Here is a 20,553-nt window from a genome sequence, read left to right as displayed (position 1 = left end):
GATTACAACATAAAAATGAAGGGTTTTCTTTTTTTTTTTTTTAGGGCAAATGATCATGTTTTCACATGATGCGAGTAAAATAACTTACAATATTACTGATTCCCTACCACACTGTAAGGGCTAGCTTTTGTCCAAGCTCTTGGATTGAACTAGATTTAGTCAGCACTTCTCTAGGGTGACTCTTAATCCCAGTTTAGACTGTTTACTCCAAAACTGAAAATATCAGTATTATTTAATAGAAGTCTCTAGACTTTCCTGCACTTATTTTCCTCTAATAGTATTACCCAGTTACACTGAAACTGCAAATGCCCATAGTAGTTTTTGCATAGTGTCATTACTGTCCCTCCACCCACATCCATCCACATTGCATGGTGCAAACTATGAAAAACATAACTGGAACACAGCCTGTCTTCTACATGCTGGACTTTCAAGTCGCCATAGCCTATGGTTTCAAGTAAAACAACAGTGGCTTCGTTTCAGAACGAACCTGTGAGTTTAAGTACTGCAAAACAAATCTTTATCAAACAAGCAYCAAGCCGGTCCTTCCATCCAAGGGGTCTGGTTACCCAGAGACTTTTCAGGTTAATTCAGTGACAGATGAAATATGTACCGAACAGAAACTGCTCCTTATGTACTAAGGGTAAACGCATGTTTGCACAGGAGACTACTCAATCATTAGATGCAGGATACAACATCATCTAATATAAAGTGACTTTTTAATACAGACCATCTGCAACCTTTCTATCAGCTCCATCAATATGTCTACCCAGGGTCAATTAAAAAATACCTCAGAAGTTTGATTCATAACCTTTTCGCTTTCCCAAATACATTTCTGCTGTTTGCAGAGTAGGAACTGGGAAGTGGGGAGAGGCCTACAGGAAAAATTAGGTTGTCAGAAAACATCAATAGCCACAGCGAACCTGCTGTAAACGATTTTTGGGAGCCTGTTTCACTTTAGGCAGAGCTGAGCAGTAACAAGTGTAATGCCAAACTCATTTGGAAACCCGCCGCAGATGCGGACACAGCCCCCGCGCGGGGCAGGCTGCACAGACAGCCCCTCCCCGGCTCGCGGCGGGACCTGGCGCGCTAATGCTACCGGCTGAAAGGAGGGCAGGGAAGGACGATTACAAGCTTGACGCTTAGCCCTCCCTAAGTACATTGCATTTGATCTCCGTTTCTTTCCTTCACTCTCACGCGTTATATGGTGGTCTGCACCTTATTAAAAAAAAAAAAAAAAGAAAAAAAATTTACACCTCAGGTTCAATAATTACCACGGTCCTTTTCCTAATACATTATAAAATATATTATACTTCTCTTTTCTAGGCTAGTAAATTTTACTAAGCAAGCAAACTGCACAGATTACCAGTTTTTCATTCGATAAGCACTTTTCCTTTGTTTTTCTGTGAAGTCAACCACTAGGAGAGATTGGTAATGTCACAGGTTGAATTTTTTGAATGTCAAAATTGTCGTATTTTCTTGTATTTTTACAATAAAATATCTTGGATTTTAGAGTGATGCTTCAAACGAGTACTTCAGCCCAATTATATYGAAAGGATTCAAAAAGGAGAAATCAAGAGTAAGAATAAAATATTTTAATTGACCCAGTCTTCGCTTTTTTTTTTTTTTTCTTCCCCCAGAATTATCCATTCTGACATGTCTGAGGTTCTGAACTGTCGCCTCACTCGGGCAGAATCGCTCTATGAATTCTTATAGCTCCCCAGGCCAGAAACCCTGCTCCCTCCAGCACTGCGTGCTACATGACGGAAACAGTCTGCTGGATGGTTTAAGACCAATTTAAGATCAATCCATATTTGACTGAAACATCTGCTATYTTTTTCCTTAGTAGGGCCGAGAGGCTCCAGGATGCTTCCACTGCTTGAAAGAGCTCCTGGTTATACAGGCTGCCCAGCGCCTCCCCTGTCTAGCACCCACCGCTTCATTCTGGTCGTTCTGCTCCGTCTCCATCAGTATTTGCATTCCGTTTTCTACGGTCAGGCCCGATCACTTGTGCTARTAACCCCTATTTCTCCTACTTCTGTCATGAAACAACAATTATTCTCACTGTTAACCCCCTCACTGGTCATGGAATTTTTCTGGTGTCATTTACAAGTTTTTGCTGTGCTTCTAAAAGAAATAGGTTATAAACCTGCTTCTTACAGTAATTTCTCCTCAGTTCCTTTGTTCTGTGTTTCCGAACTACTACCGAATGTTGACTTTAATAAAATTYCACTTTTTTCAGCAGACTGACACAATTATTACAAAACTGAGTTGCAAAATGGACAGATACTGAACTGAAACTGCCATATTAAAGTCTCTAATGATCTCTGTGCRCTCACTCAAATGGGTTGTCATGTGTTGATTCAGTGCAACTTGTCTGTGGCATTCAATACAATTGATCACAAGGTGCTTTTACAGAGCATTTGGTTATCCTCGAAATTTGGCACCCGGGGGTCTTGCAACGCCCACAGCTTGCGCTGTTCTTCGCTGAATACCTTTATTCATCGCTGAGGGAAAAACTGTTCTCTTCTCTTGCACCTAAAATTCCCCGCACCCATGCGGTGGGACTCTGTTTGAGAGTCGCTGTTTTGTTCTTGATAGCGACAGCCACTGGGTGATTTTAATTAAATCTCATGGCTTCAGTTATCTGTATGCAGGCAATACATCAATTTAAGTGGCCTTCTAGGTTCTCCCTGCCCCTCCCTCCCTGAGATTTTATTTTGGTCTTCCTCTCCTCTTTTCAGTCAGCCTTTGAAACTGAGTGCTTGAGAAGGCGACCGAGCAAAATTTGGGTTTGTTTTTCTGTATCACTTTTTAAACCTCATTTTAATTCAATATTTACAAACAGAGTGAAAAACTCATACTTCAGTGCTTCATTTACAATCTTCTCATTTTAGCTTATAAATTAGCATGACATTTTACGCAACCAATTTAATTTTTTTATCTTTCTCCTTCCTATGATCACTGCTGTATATGAAATCTCTGATTTATACAACAAATTTCTGTATCAATCTTTATATTTGCAGGCTTGTTTTAGGTCCATATCTGCCTTGCATGATGATTTTCTTGCATCATTAAACTGAAACTTAAACATTCAACATAATTTTCCATTTAGCTTTGTGGAAAGTTAAGGATGGTGCTGGTCTGAACACAGCCAGGCATCATAACATGTTCAACCCCTCTGGACATGGATTTATCTCTACAGGAGGGAGCAGTCCGGTTTCAAGCTGGCTGRCATCTTCTAAAGACAACACACATGATTCCTCACAAAGAAACCTACTCGAGCTGATGACAGCCCAAGTTCACCAAGCTGTCATCTACCCGGGACAGCTACACCAGGCCTTTCTGTTGAGCTTTAACTATTCTGCAAAGCCGTTACAATATCACTGCAACAAATGCAGGATCAAAGTCAACAGCGACCAGTGCTAGCACAAGCAAGCAGCCTCGGGAGAGGGACTTAACCTTTGGCCAGTGAATTTTATCTATTACAGGTAATTTGTGTCCCAAGGTACTCAGCGAACAGCAGATATTCGCAAAATCAACAGAGACCGAGAAGGACAATAAACGGGCAGCCACGATCAAGAAACGCTCTGGGCGTCGCACGAAGCCGTTCGTGCAGCGCCTCGTCAACCACGCTCCTCTCCGGCGGTGGGCCGCTTCAGCAGGCGTGGGCGCATCTCCCTCCTTAAGACGACAAGCGAGATACGGTATAGTGAGGTGCCCAGATGACTGTACTGTAAAGAAGTTCCTTAGAGCACAGGGGGTCACTAGCATTCTCCTTGCCCCTCTGCCCCGGAGGGTTTATAGTACTCGAACACCTAAACCTATCACCTCCTCTTCTAACCTTGGGCGGTCACAGAGTAATGGCATGTTAAAGACACTCAGTCATTACCAAATACTCTGGAAGTTAATTATATAATACTTTACAAGATTTACGTACTAATCTAGCAGTTCCATAAAAATTTAAGAATACAGATAACAGTTTAAAATAGCAAAGGTAGAAAAATTTGGCCTCCATATCAGTACATTTCTGTAAATCATATATATACACATAATCAACACATTTCAAAAAGAGTTACCTAGGTATTTGAATTTTAGCTCCACTGTAGCCTTTTACTATGGCATGAATGCATTGTTTTAATAAAGATCTCGCGCAAAGATGACAGCAGAGTATATAATACAGCTGTAGTTTATTGCTTTGTTCTCTGTTGGGCTGAGGCCTCAATAAGTTATTAAACCACTGAGGTAAATCCTGAACTATTTAGTTATTCTAAACCTCAACCCTCTGAGAATTTTTTCTACTCTAGTGTTACGGTTAGAGGTATTTTTAAAAAAAAAAAAAAAAAAATCTCTCTCAGTGTAAGATTATCTTTTCTGTGCTCCATTTTCAATTGCATGTAAGTGCATGGCCAGCAGTCTATGGTAAAACGTAAGTTTTCTGCAATATGTACAGGACCTGTAGTGATCTTTTTTTTCCACTATGACAGGATCATCTTCTTTCAATTTCTTTAAACTCTTGGTCTAAAAGCAGAAAAGATTAAACTCATTTTCTCCAATTTTAAATACTTTCACAAGAGGAAGCTGATGTTTAAGCTAGAATAAATATTGAGCATGAACTAAATAAATACACTGCTATTGGAGTAGGCTTCAGATTATYTAAAACTTGCTGTGCTTCTAATTAGACTGATAGAGCACATATTTTATATAAGTAAGAATGGTTTCCTTTCTCCCATCAAAGCATGCACAAACGCACAAGTCTTTGTAAAACACTGAAGCATCTCTACAACGCAGACTTGTAATAGTAATTTCCATGCAGGAGATGCAATAAAACCAAATCCACTTCATTACAGCACCAGGGACTAAAGCCAGTTATCCACTCGGAATTAGCAAGCTTGCATGCCAAATCGGTTTTCACCACTCACTGCGTACAACATAGTTCACAGGCAAATCAGTAAATTAGGCAGTTTACAGAGAACCGGCACCGTAAGATCTACAGGCCTCATCACAGGGAGGTCCTGCACAACGTCGCCAGCGTTCGCACGACACGTCGCGTAAATACAACCTCCACTTTGCAGCTACAGAAGTCAGGAAACGTCTCCTAAGCACGTGCACTGCTGCTACAGGCCGGCAGAACTCAGAGCAGAACCAGGGCTAGGAACCGCYCCGCGTTTCTCTACGTAACAGCACACCGCCTCAGCCCAGAGCTCCTGCCGCTAGCCGGAGCCTTCCCCGAGCGCCCACCATTGCACCAGACGAGCGATGGCAAAGAGGTAGGTACGCCAACCTACTGCAGCGCTTACCTCCGTAATAATCTGCCTTTTTAAAGGAAAGAAACATTTGCTAATTTCTCTTGGAATAATTTAGGTTAAGTTACTCTCCATAATACACCCTAATGTTAGTAAAAGTGTTTTGCAACSATACAGTGGCTTTTAGGTTTTACAAAATCTTCACACGCTGACAAAGCTCTTGTATTGAGAATTATATTTACAGTGCAGACTGCATTAAAACAAATAAAAATCAGTAATTTAAAACATGAACTAGGAAGACTAAATGACTTTACCAAGGTRAGCTCCTTGGCCATCCTTCCTCATTGCCTATTAGGGAAGCTAAACAATTTAGGAACGCTTGAATAGAAACAACCACCTCAAAAGGAAGAAACGGATACGGAAAATATATTTGGAAAAAAAGGAAAGCTAAATTCTTTGAACAGTTTATTTTCTTGATCTAGTTTTAATTAAAGCCAGAATGTTAGCAGATCTGTTACACTAAGCTACTGTAATAGAGGTTTCCACAGCAGAGGATAAAAGCTAAACACAGACGGCAGAGGTAGAAGGAATAACGCCCCACTCACTACTCACTGCGGTTCTCTGGCTGGAAAGGCAACAGCAGACAACGCTGGTGGCCTCCTGYCACCCCCAAACAGCTTTACAAGTCTATTTACACATTATTACTGACCAGCCGGATAATCTAGGGTGAGTGTGAGGTGTGAGGCCAGGTATCCGCTGCTTTCAAATAAGGGACAATGAATGGCACAGGCATACAGCAAATAACTTCAAACCTAATACTGCAGTTAACTGCTGAAGGCCTGTAGTAGATGCTTAGCAGTCTGTATAGGCTGTGTTACATGTATGCACACAGATGGACAATTTTTCACCTTCTGAGTCAACTTTTAGGATTTGATTTTTTTAATGCTTTTTAGTTTAGTGGTGACAGCAATATATCACACTGCAATGTGTATATATATATATATATGTGTGTGTGTGTGTGTGTGTGTTTACATATGTGTAAATAGACCCACACATGCATAAAAGTAGTCTAAAGTTTTATGTTTCAGACTCTTTTCTATTCATTCCTTACCAATTCCCCTCAACAGTAAGAAAACCCAACTGCTAAGAAATAGGCCAGCGGTGGGAAGCTGCAAATCACAAAGGGAAAAGGAAGCGGCATCCTGCTTTTCATCCACAAGGAATTAGTCCAAGATTTCTGAAGAGCAAGATCAAATCCTTTCAAATTGCCTCCCATCCAAGGCAGGACCCTAGAGAAGTCACTTCAACCGAACGAAAGCAGTGTTTCTGTGAAGGAGCGCTCGGTAGCACTGTTCACATCTACATCTGCATCGTGCAGCCACCGAGGAACCGCATCACTTGCTCCCCAGTAGAAGCATACCTAACTATACTGGTGTGTTAGCACTGGCCAAAGTGGGCAGGAGGCTGCTGGCTGGACTGGAAGAGGCAGGTGAGACAGCGCTCGCCGTGGCGTGGGCAGTCCCTGGGCCGGAAAGCTGGCAGTGGCCAGGCACCAGGAGCCAGGCAGAGAGGGAGGAAGCTGCGACCCCAGTTCAAGAAGCTTCACTGTTTCTTTGGTGTGATCAAGTCTTCAATGAGCTGTGCAAAATGGCAAATTTTAATGGTCATTTCACTGAGTGGGTTTAAGGGTCACAGGAGAYGACATCCCACACAGGGGTTCTTCTGCAAAGGGGGAAGGCACTGATAGTTTCCATGATGACAGAGTAAGGACAAAGAGGAACAGTTGGCAGAGAGAAAACGAATTTGTCCGTGCTAAATTTGAAACGAAAAATCACTTTTTTTCTGCCAAGAAGGTATAAAACCAGAGGAAAAAGTAGAAGGTYAACTAATATTCTGAGCCACTGTACTCCAAAGCACATTTCTGAAGGTAAGAACATCTGCAGCTAGGAGATAGCCAGGAGAGGAGGAGAAGGAGCCCCAGGGGGACCCTCTTGTGCTGGCAGAAGCAAGGGGAAGGGCTAAGGGCGAGCAACCCAGTCCCAGCAAAGAGCTCCTTCCAAAAGTGCAAATGCTTGCAGACTGGGCTTGTTTCAGGTTTTTTTCAAAGAGAGAAGAGACCAAAGTTTGCTAAAACCAGGTAGGAAGGTGAGTGATAATGAGGAAAGGTTAAAGAGACCTGAGAGACGCTACGTGGAAATGAGAGACTGGGCAATAGGAGATTAAGCAAAGAGAAAAGATGGACTCACTGGAGAAAAGYACAAGGAAAAACACTATGAAATCTGCACAGAAAGAAGAAAGTAYCCTAGAGACCAGAGGAAAAGAAGTTAGGGGAAATCATACAAATCATACTCCTTTTTGATACTCATTTGCTTAAAAATAAAGCTGTTTGCCTCCTATATGTTCATGGTAGTAGCCAAATTGTTTTTTTAACAYTCTTGTTAATACATTTAACCCAACAATGACTACAAGAAACAGGGAAGTGTCACTATTTTTATTTTATATATGAGGATAAAGGATATCCTTTACATAAGGATAACTGAGACCCGGCGCCGCTAAGCGAGTTAACCAGTGCCATTCAGGAAGCCAGGAGCAGAGCAGCGCTTGAAACAAAGTCCCTCACAGGCTATATTCCTAAAATCCTACATCAGCTCTTGTCCACTTTCCCTCAAAAATCCTGTGCAAAAAAGACGGGAGAAAGGGACAGAGCGGCTCAAAGGGGTCAGGTTTTTCTGAAGCTAGTGTGCTCCATGCTCTCCGAGCTTGCGATGCCCTAAAAGGAGCTTTGTTCCTTTTATATGTCAGCAAAACAAAAGGTCAGCCGATTGAAATATTGGCCAGGTCTGACTTTCTTCTATTAATAACAAGTAGAGACACATTTTTTAAAGTAATAGTTAAATAAATGGCTACATGTCTGCAATCATTTCAACTTAAAATGTCAACTGGATTTGAGATGCCATGTGCATTTAATCAATGACTCCGCAATATAATATAAATATTACTTTGGTTTGACTGCTTTGTCTGGCATAAATCATAATTCAGTGAGATGAGCACATTTCATTTTCTCTACAGATGGCTGTTAATGGCAATACCTATTAAACTGGCACCTGCCAGCACTCCGTAGTTAAGGAATCTGTCAGGAGCCCCCCTCCGTACCATTTTTGTGTTAATTGTTGCCTCTCCCCCTTCTCCCCTCCCCCATTTACCAAGCTCATATGATAAGAAACACTGAGACAACACGGCAGACTTTTGTCTCAAGGTAGCACTCATACTCTGCACTGCATTTCTGAGGAAAATACGTATTTATCAGTTAAAATGCAGCTCAGGCAGCCTTAATTCTAAACCTTGACTTTAAACCCTTCAGGATCTTTGACCGTAATGCAGAAATACACTACACAGAGAAACACCCAGTGGACCATAACTTATACGGAAAAGCTAGTATTCAAGTTTTATCCTCAGCCAAGAGATGGATTTTAAAACAAATAATAGCCAAGGATATTGAGTGAAGGATAAACACATCGGCAAGGTGTCCTTCATGAGGGGATATCATCAAGAACACACTTGGCTTTTTAAGGCATTTTYTGCACAAGGGGTTATGCGGGAGACATGCAGACATACACTTAGAAGAAATAAGCCACCTCCAAGAAAGGCCAGCTCGTATTTCCGTAGCAATGGAGTTTCCTTCCATTTCAGCAGATGTGAAATAGCCAGAGGTGAATACTGACAGGGCAGGTGTACATTTAAGTAGGCATGTCACAGAATTTAGCTGCACAAAATTATCCATACAGAGAAAGCATGGTCTCTCTTTCTCTCTTTTTTTTTCGATTAATAATGACTTGAATAATGATATTTTAACTTGAAGTGAACATGCAACTGTTTTACAAAAAGCATACTCCTTGCAAACGGTTTGTAAATTCCAGTCCTTTTAAATAGTCAGAGGGAACTTTCTGCTCTGATCTGTTAAGTAAATACAAATCTCGTTATCCAAGTTCAGTAATGAGAGTAAGGGGTCTATTCTTCTTCACTGCACTTGCATACATCTAACATTAATGAGATTTATGCATGCATATTAAGAGGAGAACAGATGCTTAATTAAACAAATAAGCCTTTAGTAGGCAGTCCACGTGATCATTTTTAGTACAAAACCCCTTATTTTCTCTGTTTTAGTCTGACTATGAATGCAACCAAGGAGGAATCAATACGGTGAAGGAAGAGGGAGAAAGTGATACGTATCATTTGAGATGTTTGTCCTTTTTATTTTTTACGTTCTTGACAAACTCTAGACACATTAAACTAATCAGGTGTCCCCTTTCTTTCATTCTCTTGAGCTCTCTAAAGGAAATAGGTATTTACCAACTTACCTATTTGGAAAGTGGAAATATTTATTAGGTAAAAGGAAATCAAGGCCACTGAACAACTGATCTGCCTCATTAACTGACTATCAAATACACAAGCACGATCCATTTCAGACCATTTTGCTACTGAGGACAAAAAAAACCCTCTAAAATAACTTTAGTCTACTTAAATTATAATTTATAATATATATATATTCATATGTATGTATATACATACATAGATGCATATACGTATACACACACACTTACATGTACGTATGCACACACACATGCAAACACCGCCTCTCTCCGTCAACCTCATCACCATGTTATTTGCTCTTCCTTCATTACACTGCTAACTTTTCTCATCCATGCTTAACTTCTCAGCGCAACACAGATGAGAAGAAAAATTCTCTCCGTATGCTATCACAGCGCTATACTTAATGAAAGTCAGTTTCTGTATATTATGCTATCTACTCTGCAATACTATTATAGGCTCAACAGTGCTAGCTGTAGAAAGTATCATTCTGAGCACAAGGCTACTATAATAGTAATAATGAAAAAAAAAAAAGGTCATTTCTGCCTTCCATCTAGAATGAAAAATTAAAAGCACTAGAGCACTTAGCTCAAAGGAAAATTGGCAAATTAAGGGGACAAAAAATAAAATATTCATGGCTCATATTGTGAAATGGAAGGTAAATAATTTAAGATGAATTGTTATGTGAGAAAACGTACTATTTCTAAAGAGGAAAAAGCAAAATGTAACTAACAGGCGCATACATTCCCGCCTGTTGCACTTGCAGGTATGTGCACAAATACACATCTCAAGCTGTAGTTACATGCAATATTTGTTAGGGTTAGACATTTTCTCACCTTGACCACTTTGGAATGTATTCACTAGCACACGAGCAAAGCCAAATTAACTTTAAACACTTTAACTTGCTTTAAAAGGAGGAGGGTTTCTTTTTCCTGAATTGAGGGTGGAAATAATGAACAGATGAACAAGAGCACGCTCTCTCACTGCACTCCAGTTTGGCAAAACTCTTTAYTGAGTCACCAATTGCACACTCGCACTAAGATTTTTACATCACAAAAAATCATGACTTCAGCCTACCGGCCTCTGCCTATGGGGAACAAGCTATTAAAATTTCATTGGTGTGGCTGCAGTCCATTAGCTAACTTACCTTCATACCATAAAGTTGAGAGGGCTACCCAGAAATTTTACAATTACTATCTGGAAAAGGTTGTAAGAGAGCCACAGACTTCTTGCGTTTATTACACACCAGGTCTGCAACAACCGCTACGGGACCAGGATACAGAGCAGCAGTGCGTGGCAGATGTCACATTCCCCTGATGATTTAAGGGTTCAGTCTTCCTCAACTTAATTTAGAAATTAACTCAAAGCCTACCTTTGTTCGAAAAGAATATTTGATAGGACTTCAAAGCAAGGCAATTAAGTAACTATAGACAAACTTTAAATCTAGAGTTTAGTGCCTAGCAAACTGAGGAATAATTGTTTTTTTTAGATTAACCTTTCGGTTAGATCAGCTTTATGTTCCCGGTACTAAGTGCTAATGCGTTTTGCATTAGTGCTCAGTGTCGGGGATTTCCACCACACTGCACCAAGGGGTAAATTAACCTTTCCAGATAGCCTCCAAGGCCCCCTTCCATGGGCTTGGACCAACTTCTGAACCCACAGCACTGCGCACTAGCTCGACTTAAAAGCAGAGAAAATGTTGTTTCACTACAGCATTTTTCACGGAAATACAACCCCTCCAAAAAGTACCGGGAGGCTCATTTGAGGCAGACCAGTCTTCTCAAAACACACCAGGCCCTGAAAACAGTCAGTCATGCTAGTGCAAGAAAGGGAGAAACCAGGGTTTTCATATGGTACGGTAGAGGCTTGCTGCTGTTAGGAATCTGTAGGGGACATATAAAAGTTCAGCACATAACTGAGTATCGTATCTATTCAGAAAGAGTTTAAGCACTGGTGCTAGACTCTGGCTTCTTCCTGAGACTGCAGCGTAAATTTAGTCACAGCTCTGCTAATGACAGTATTTAATGTAACTGTTTTCCTGATATACAATATCAATTTACTTTGCCTTCTGTTGTCTAGCATTGGGTTATTTAGTGAGTTATGACGGTGCAATGTGCCAGAACACATCACAAAGTAAAATAATGCTTGCTTAGCCAATGTTACATACAGTTAACCAAATCAGCTTCTGTTCTTTGGACAGCGCATATGCAAATCCAATACTATGGCAGGTGATAAGTGCATTGGGACCCAAAAAAGATAATTTGTACAACCAAATAAGAATATACAATCTTTACGCAATCTCCATAGTAATAAAATATTTGGATTATAGAAAGTTAACTAATCAGTAACAACCAGTGTCGTCTGCCTCTGAAATCTCCAACAGATTAACTAACTTTGCTCCAAGTGCAGGAGTCAAAAACACTATAGCCAAAAATTCTAGTTAGTACTGAATTAAAAAAAAAAGATATTTTTTAAAAACAATTATTACAAAAATAAAATCATGATTGTTTGATAGTCTGCCTGAATCACAGTCACCTAAATAAAGCTTCAATCCAGGAAAAGCTTCACAGAAAAGCAATCTTCTTTTTTCTTTTTTTTTTTTTTTTTGGGGGGGGGGAGCATTTTATATATAAAAAAAAAAAAAGATGATGACGACCAGGAACTACAAGTAAATAGCAGCTGAGCAACAGATGAGGCACTAAGTGAAATCTGTTAGCAACTGCTAACAGCTTTGCTATTTTCTGTTGTTAAATTAAAAAAAGAAGAAAGAAAAAAACCCATGCAGTAGCAATTCCAATATGTTCAAAAATCTCAGATGCAAAAGACTAAAGCCCAACACTTGCACCTTCTTGTACTACAGATAAATGCTTGGGTTTGGTTTTAATATCTTGAAATGCTTTGTTATTGATTAAAAGGCAGAAACAAGCCAATTCACATGGACATACTATCAAGATAAAACTTGTTATAGCCGTATATGACACAGTACAACACAAAAAGCTCAGCAGAGACAAATGCGACTTTTCCAGCAGGTACTTCATGCCTCAAACTCTACTTTATTTTGTCCTTTATACCTGACCTCTTGTAACTCTGCAGAAAAAGCCAGAAAGTGCATGTGTCTTTGTTAGCAGTGAGCTTTCTGGTGAGATCTCAGAACTAGTTTCATTGTCCTCCTAGTCCAGGAGCTTTCGCCAAGGACGATTGTTTTTTACTTGTCTCAACCCGATTTTCACTGAGGTTCAGAAAGTCTGTTTTCCTATTTAGTGGCATCTCTGCAGCACTGCAGAGCTGTGCAGACACAGCTGAACCAGCTCTGAACAAGGTAGCCCAAAAATTACAGCAATACAAATGCATCAGCATGGGGCTCCTACTCTCAGCAGGATCAATTAGTTGCCCCACTGCCAATCACTTGACTAGTTTGAAAAATTCATGGCAGTGAATTTACAGTGCCCCAGGCAAATATAATGTCTTTCTTCCTGCTTCTGCCAGCTGCTTTCATACCTTCTTTTCTACTGGGTCTTCCTCTCGTGCCAGTCTAGCAGGGGCTCTATCCTGCATTTCTTGTTTTGCAGATGTCTCCCACAGGAGGGATCACAAGTACCACCACCACCCCTGCGGCAGGCACACTACAGACACATCCTCTGCCCAGCTTTCTGCCCCTCTGCAGTGTTTACATTCACAATGCCTCCTACAGCAGCTTCTCCACACCATTTAAACTCAGCAGGTCAAAAACTGAAGTCATCTCTGTTTTTAAACACTTTGCTCTACTTCTTTCTATTCAGCTACCAGGAATTAGTAGTCACCTTGACTGCTGCAGAAGCTCGCAACTTTTTGTCATCTTCAGCTTTTCTCTTTCCTCCCACAGATGTTCCACCAATAAACCATGCCAGTTCCATCTCCACAATATCATGAAAAATCTGGCTGTGCCTTTCCAGCCATGTTGCTAAAATACTTGATCATCTAAAACTTCTTTCTGCAGTCTCCTTCTCCCTCGCCTTTCTGACAAAGGCTTCTCACTCTTCCTATCACTGCAAAACTATTTTTAAAAAAACCTGTCGGATCCAATATTTTCACAGTATTCATCCTCTCTTAAGTTCCCCCATTACCCTTTTAAGTTATTTTCAAAATCCTTGTTTCCGCTCTCCTTGTCACCCACAGCAGTTCCTCCCTGCAAAAAATACCAGTCTGTTTTTGCCCATCTTGAGCAAAACATGCTCTCTCCAATTCTTTTGTAAAGCAGTGCTTTTTGCTCTTGTTCAGTCTTACCAGGTCATCACCCTTCTTTCATTTTTATCATGCCTGGGGTTCCCTAGGACTCCTGCCTTCTCAGAAACAAATATTTTTTCAAGAACAATTTAGTAAATTCTGGGAAAATATACTCATAAGGACAGAGAACCTCAAAAACCCTTCCAGCTGACCTGTTACTTTTTACAAACAGTCCTTCCTCTTTTCATTGCAACCTGTTGCCTCCATCTTTGTAGCTTTAAACAGATTTTCAATGGTATGAGACGAATTCCCATTTCTGCTGCCACAGAAGTAAATAAATACAATTAAAGGTAAATAAAAATAACTACTGTCTGCTGGGATGACTATTAATCAAAATAAAAAGCTAGCACATGAAAAGAACAAATGTATAAAATCACACGAGCAACCAAAATGCGGAATACATTCTAAAGAAGTGAATCACTCAGACTGGTAACCTATCGCTCCCAGCTTCGCGTATTGACGGTTATGAGACTTTTTTGAGAATTACAAATGCTTGGTTTGGATTTTGAYGTCACCCCCTGCGCTTTCTGGCTTCAGCATCACACCCCTGTAAGAAATACCTTGCACTTAAAACTTCATCGAGAGTGTGTCAGTGAGGCATGAGGCAGAGTGCTCCCGCCTGTGTCAGACCTCTGTGCCAACCCCTCTCCCCCACCTGCAGACCTATTCGCTGCAAGGAGCTACAAAAGGGAATGAAAATAGGCAYAAAGCTAAAAGATACACAAGAAAAGAGTTGCTGAAGTCATCCTCCTAATTATTCAGTGTTTTGACTACAGCTCCGTGTTAAGCCCTACATCTTCACGCAGTACGAACACAAGCGCACGTGCAGAGCGCAGGTGTGAGCGTGTGCCTCCTCAGCATTCCYGAAGAGCCCGCTTTGAATGCAGACTGGTGTAACCACGTGCCTTCCGAACAACCGCTGACACCACGTAGATTTGGCACATAAGCATGCCTGTATATTTCGGACACCACACCTTCACTGTTCAAAAGTTGCTGGGACAATTTTGAGCATTCCTATTAATGATGCATGGAAGAAAGTCAGCTAAMACCTTCCATGTGCAAGGTCAATATAACACAGGGTGTTTGAGTCCAGACAGTCTCAACAGAAAGCTGCAAGGCAAATTCACATAGCACTATCCTACTGAGTACTACTGAAAGCGAGTTGATCTTGCAGCTGATTTAAGATTTTTAGATTACCAGTTTCAAGCATCTTTGATTAAGCAACGGCCACAGCTTTTGTGTACATACCTGGCTGGTCTATAATACTGCATGTCAGGAAACACTAACACTCTTCTAAAGCTAACAGTGTTCAGTACCAGAAGTAACCACCTGGTCTTAGAGTCTATTCTCCTCTTTACGGAAGGTCATTAAATTTCCTACAAATACGCTTTATTAATTTTGAAGATCTACTTAAAACAAAACACTTTAATCCTCAATACACTAAACAGGCATAAGAGGCAAGAATGACAAACTAGAGTGCCTAGAGTACCCAAGGCTCCAGCAAAAGCAAGGAAATGGCCCGATGAATTTTGCCCAAACAATCCCAGCAGATTAACTTTCATGATGCAGCAAAAGCCATCCTCTTGTGTCCAAGCCTCCCTCCTATAACGGTCCTGCCACTCTGACCAATGGAAAAATCCTTCCAACTTCAAACGTGATAATTAAGTCAACTCTAAACACAATCAGTGCCATCTCTAGCCATAACTCCGTAGTCTCAAATTGAAGGTGGCACCCTCGCTGGGTTTGAATGCCCATCACTGATGCACGTGATCTGGTCTGTATAAACTCTGCAACTATTCTACATTCAGGCAACAAGTCCTGCTTTGTTGTTTTTTATAGCAAAAACTATGCTCAGGAATTCTACTTCGTGTAAGGCTTCTCTGAGCACGGCAYAGCTAGGCATTCACAAAAATGAATGCTCCACCATTTCTGTGCATCAGGCTATCCTGGCCAGTCTCTGATAATTCCAGAGAAGCAAAAACAACCAAAAGCCAATGAATAAATCCAAACAATTGTGTGCCAGGTAGGGAGAAAGTTGATGTTTTGACCACTGCAGGCAATTGCCGAAGCCAAGAAAAAGAAGATTCTATCMTAGCTTGTAGTTTTCAGCAACTGCAAATATTATGAGACTGTTTACGGTGACACAAGTGATTCTACTCTCCCCAAAGCATGCAATKTGAGAGCTGATAAACGAGGGAAGAGGAGGCAATGTGAGTGTGGGAGTGGGTCATGTATTACTCAGAAATATTCCCCACAAAGTCATTCCCTCCCCCCAAACTCGCTTGTTTTTAGCCTGAAATCTCAAATTTTTTTTGACATATGGGAATGAATTTCAAAGGCACAAAAAGACATTTTGTCTGCCAAATGTCTTCTGCCTCAGCTACAAGTTTAGTGTAAAAGTATAAACTGATTTCTTTTTAAATAACATAAACATTATTTTGAGTCCAACTGAAATAATTCTTCCTCTACTTTATGAGAGTATCAGTGGTTTCATATAATGAGCACGGGTTATCCTGTTCTTTTTAAAATGCCATACCTCAACATGACACCAAAGCCTTTCCTCTTTTTCTTTTCCAGATCTTCATTTTCTTCTTTCTTTTTCTTCTCTTTGCTTTTAGCCTTGCCCTTTTCTTTTTTCTTCTCTCTGTTTTTTTTGTCTTTTTTTACTTTGGCTTCTACCTCTTCTGTTCCAGGGTTCCCCAGAGAGGCAGGTTCCATGTTCTGCACTTCTTGACCGGAGTGAGAGCTCTTATCAGAGAAACCATCTGCACAGATGAAAGAGCAGCAGTGAGAACGATTAGGGGCCATTATGGTCACCAAAACATGTACGAACACATGAAATACAGCATCAGCGTCTACAAAATGCTCAAATGACTCGCAAAGTATATTCACTTAATTAAATACTTTTAAAAGCAGACTAAACATAGCTAGTGAATTCAAGCAGGTTTCTATTGTAAATTAAACACAGAATTATTATRGTGACTTGTTTTCTAGTTATTATTCCTGACATGAAAACCTTGACATGTGGTAAAACACTATTCTATTTGAAATCTGGCTTGTTAACCTCCATCAGCTCAAGAAAGCCGCCACACTGGGAAGCAAACACTGAGCGCTGACTTCAACAAGTGGTTCTGGGGACTGACATAACCCACCTACATAACAGAATGATTTCATTCACTCCTTGGGATCTTTCTATTTTAATDTCTGAAGAAAAGAATAGATGAACTGTTCTGCCTGGTTGGAAAATAATTTTTTTTCTTTCTATTTGGGAGTTCAGGAACCAAGCACAGTTGCAAGCTTCATGCTTTAAGAAGGGGCATTTCCAGTCAGGGGACTGTTAAGCCCATGGCAATAAAGTGAGCACCAGGGTGCTGTCAGTAGGTTCTGCCTTAACTGGATCAGGAAATAAATGTCCTGGTTGGAGAAGGGAGGCTCTAGACAGTTCTATAAAACAAACAAGATGCTTTTAAATGTAATCTCAAGGTGGCAGCTGCTCCTTGAAGTTGAAAAATACAGTTACTTAGCGACTGAGGTCTAATTCCTCCAACCTATTCCCATCCTAAGACTTTCTGCTGAATCCAGCCACAGTTGGAGGGGGTACTGCAAAGACAGCTCCATTCAGTAGAAGACATAAGCAGCTTTTAAAATTCAACCAACTTCAGCTGCGCTAAATCACTTTCTTGTATGCTTTACTGAGTTGACTGCCAGCAGAGCTGGCAGAAGGTGGTTCCTTCAGTATCAGCAGCAACACATACCCTCTTCAACATCCTCAGGTCCATCGTAAGACTTGTCAATGGCAGCTCGGAAACTCTCATTACACCCTCGACCACGAACAACATGAGGCCTGGGTCTGTGAAAAGGGAGTTCGTTCTTCCTAACTTCAGCCACAGCTGTCTGCAGACTCTCCAGGGAACTGGACTTCTTCAGCCCCAGAGTAGGACCAAAATCTTTGCCAGAAGAGTCTGGAAAGAAATAGTTAAGTTTTTACACCAAAAACCATACAGAGACATGAAACTAGTCAGACAGATACATTTAATTGTGTATTTTATTACTTGGGGGCTTTGAAATAGTATGCAATCAATGTAATTTGCTCTAAAAATAACATTAAGTTAAACCTAGTTCAGCAGAGATCCCTGTTCAGACTTGGGGGGAATTGCACGTAATTTATAGACCTGCCAACAGCGATGGGCAAGAGCGGGCTCTATCTGCGTCCCTTTAAAGCCTGCAGCGACGAGAAGGATGGGGGTGTTTTCTTGCCCTTTGACAGTAATGTCCAGCTGGGAACTCTACAAGTCTCAAGGAGGACATTATCTGTCGACTCACAGAAATGAGCACTGCTGCACAACYAGGCTTTTGGCTTTTCGGAATGAGGCAGCCTGCATGAATGGTTGATATTTTCAAACACATTTCTCCTGTGAGAAGATATTATTAGTTCTCTTAGTCTTATCCAACCTTTTTCTTCAAGCTGAAACTGATGCTATGTTATCAACATACACAGCAGGTTTTTCAAGAAACATAAATATTTCCAGCAAAGTACAGCTTAATATAAACTACGGTGCTGCCTCTTTCCTTGTTCATAGGCATGAGAAAGTGGTTTATATAACAAAGAAAGAGCAAATACTTTCCAAGACCCCCACCTTTTCTCTCGTTGAATGTCTGACCTTCCCACCTTAGAAAGTCTTTCTTTTGTGGCAGCTTAAGTACTCCTAGGCATTCGTGCTAATTAGTATTAATACAACAATAATGGAATAGACACAGTAAGGAAAGAGTTCACAGAGCACTGGCACCAAATAGTAGAGAAAATCACAAGTGTGGCTTAAGCTAAAAAGTTTTTGTAGTGTCTGCTTAATGTTTATATGGCAGAGCAGGAAGTGTGATGCACAAGCACTGAGGAATAGACTTTGGCTTGCTATAATCTTCGAGTGCACAAAATGCTTTGGTTTTCAACATCTGCCAGTGATACTAACGCAACCAACAGGACTATGCAAGAGCAAAAGACCTTCACATATATGTCCATATACTGTCACTCCCAAAGAGGCTCAAGGGTCGCAGGAAAGGCAGATATATTAATACCACGCTGTGATTTTAGCAGTCCTAGAGAGTACAAATACTTCTCAACTCAAACAGTGTAACCAATGAATTCCTATGRGGGTAGGGGGAAGCAAAAAAAAGGTAAGAACTAGCACCAAAGGGAGAATCATTAGCACTGTCTACATAAAGCAATTTACACTGCTGGAGCATGCAGACTCATACGTAGCTGGAAGGAAAGAAGGGGGAAAAAAAAGACAGAAAAAAGCTTAAGGGAGACCTGGTTGCTAGGTCACGAAGTGCAACCTTCTTTTGCTCATTAATTGCCATTCTGGAGACTACCATTACTGCCAGCCCAGCAAGTGTGAAAACGGAGCCTGAGCAACAACTCGCGTACAGCAGGAAGGTGCCCCAAGCCGCGCAGGYGGCGCGCGTCAGCGCGAGCCTCCGCGGGCCTGAGGGCCGCGCCTGCCGGGGGCGAGAGCGCCCGCGGGGAAGCCCCGGCAGCTCCTGCCGGACGCGGCCCTCGACTTACGACGGCGATTCCTGGAAAAAGGCAAGCTAACGCCTCCGGCTCTGGGGCGCACGTATCGGAACCAGCGGCGTCCGCTCGGCCCCGCTTCCGCCGCCCGCGGCCGCCCGGGCACGGCGCAGCCGCTCCCGGCRGCGACGCAGAGCAGAGGCCCTCTGCCAAGCGCAGGCCCGGACCAGCCGCGCGGAAGCACGCGGCGCTGTTGGCGACGCACGCTCCTGTCGCCCGAGCAGCCTCCGGCTAGCCGGTCTGGCCTAACGTGGAAGCCCCCGAGGAGGTGCGTCCAGCCCGAACCAGCAGCAACTTCCTGTTGTGGGGGACTTCAAAGAGCGCTGGCAGCAACCTGCATGTCTTATTTTCAGCTTTCTATTAAAATGAGGGAAAAGAATGTAAAAGGCGCGCTGCTTGCTTACCAAATAAATTCAGAAAAATATTCYCTTGGAAAACTGTTTTTTTTCCTAAGGCCCCCAAAGTAGGGCAGAAACAGAGTTGGATTATGATCACTTCATTGCCTAATGTTATCAAATTTTGGGTTACCTCAGAAAATGGAATAAAATGACAAAGATTAACTACATTTCTCTCTCGCTGGCAACGGAAGTGAAATTTCATCTGTCATCTTCCCACATGCTGTTATTTCAAAGGTATCCACATTTATTCAAAAACTTACTGAGACCCTTTAGTAACAGATTAATAGTTAGGCATTTAGTTGCCCTTTCCCAAGGCTGTAATCATTTAGTCTAAACTTCACTGGTAATATTAGAAGTTTCTCGCTATTAGCATCCCAAAAATCCTCCCACAGAAAAACACCTGAACCCAGGTGATAAATGATTGCGTTTTTCCTTACTGATGCCAGGAGGATCAATGCAGCCTCAATAAGGAGGGGAATATTTAGTCAAGGAGTTTACATCAATGGACGTGTTTGCTGGGTTCATTGAAGGGAAGTTTATATTTTTCCAGTTCTGCTTTTATTCCCTTTATCTTTCTTGGCAAGGCTGTGGCCTTCGCACCCAGTAGCGCAGCGAAGGCACAGGAGGCGAGGAGCTGCCACAAGCTGGCAGACCCGTCGGCGTGCTCGCAAAGAGGGCATCTGCGGCTGGCGCTTCTGGGGAAACGCCTGGG

At 41.6% G+C, this 20,553-nt stretch overlaps 1 protein-coding gene across 1 annotated transcript in view; it reads right to left on the bottom strand.

The window, feature by feature from the left end:
* Window positions 1-20,553, bottom strand: part of PARD3B (par-3 family cell polarity regulator beta) — a gene marked incomplete at its 5' end in the record, with an annotated part of 417,421 nt that overhangs the window by 120,173 nt on the left and 276,695 nt on the right. Inside the window, 2 exons of the mRNA XM_085299549.1 lie at window positions 16,411-16,639; window positions 17,630-17,836. Coding sequence (XP_085155675.1) covers window positions 16,411-16,639; window positions 17,630-17,836 — 436 coding nt within the window. The remainder of the gene's footprint in view (window positions 1-16,410; window positions 16,640-17,629; window positions 17,837-20,553) is intronic.

The sequence above is a fragment of the Rhea americana genome, unplaced genomic scaffold, assembly GCF_003343005.1.
Source record: "Rhea americana isolate MKP2758 unplaced genomic scaffold, rheAme1 scaffold_15, whole genome shotgun sequence".
In the NCBI taxonomy this organism is placed as follows: domain Eukaryota; kingdom Metazoa; phylum Chordata; class Aves; order Rheiformes; family Rheidae; genus Rhea; species Rhea americana.
Note: the sequence above shows the minus strand (reverse complement) of the source record. Positions and strands in the feature narration are given on the sequence as shown.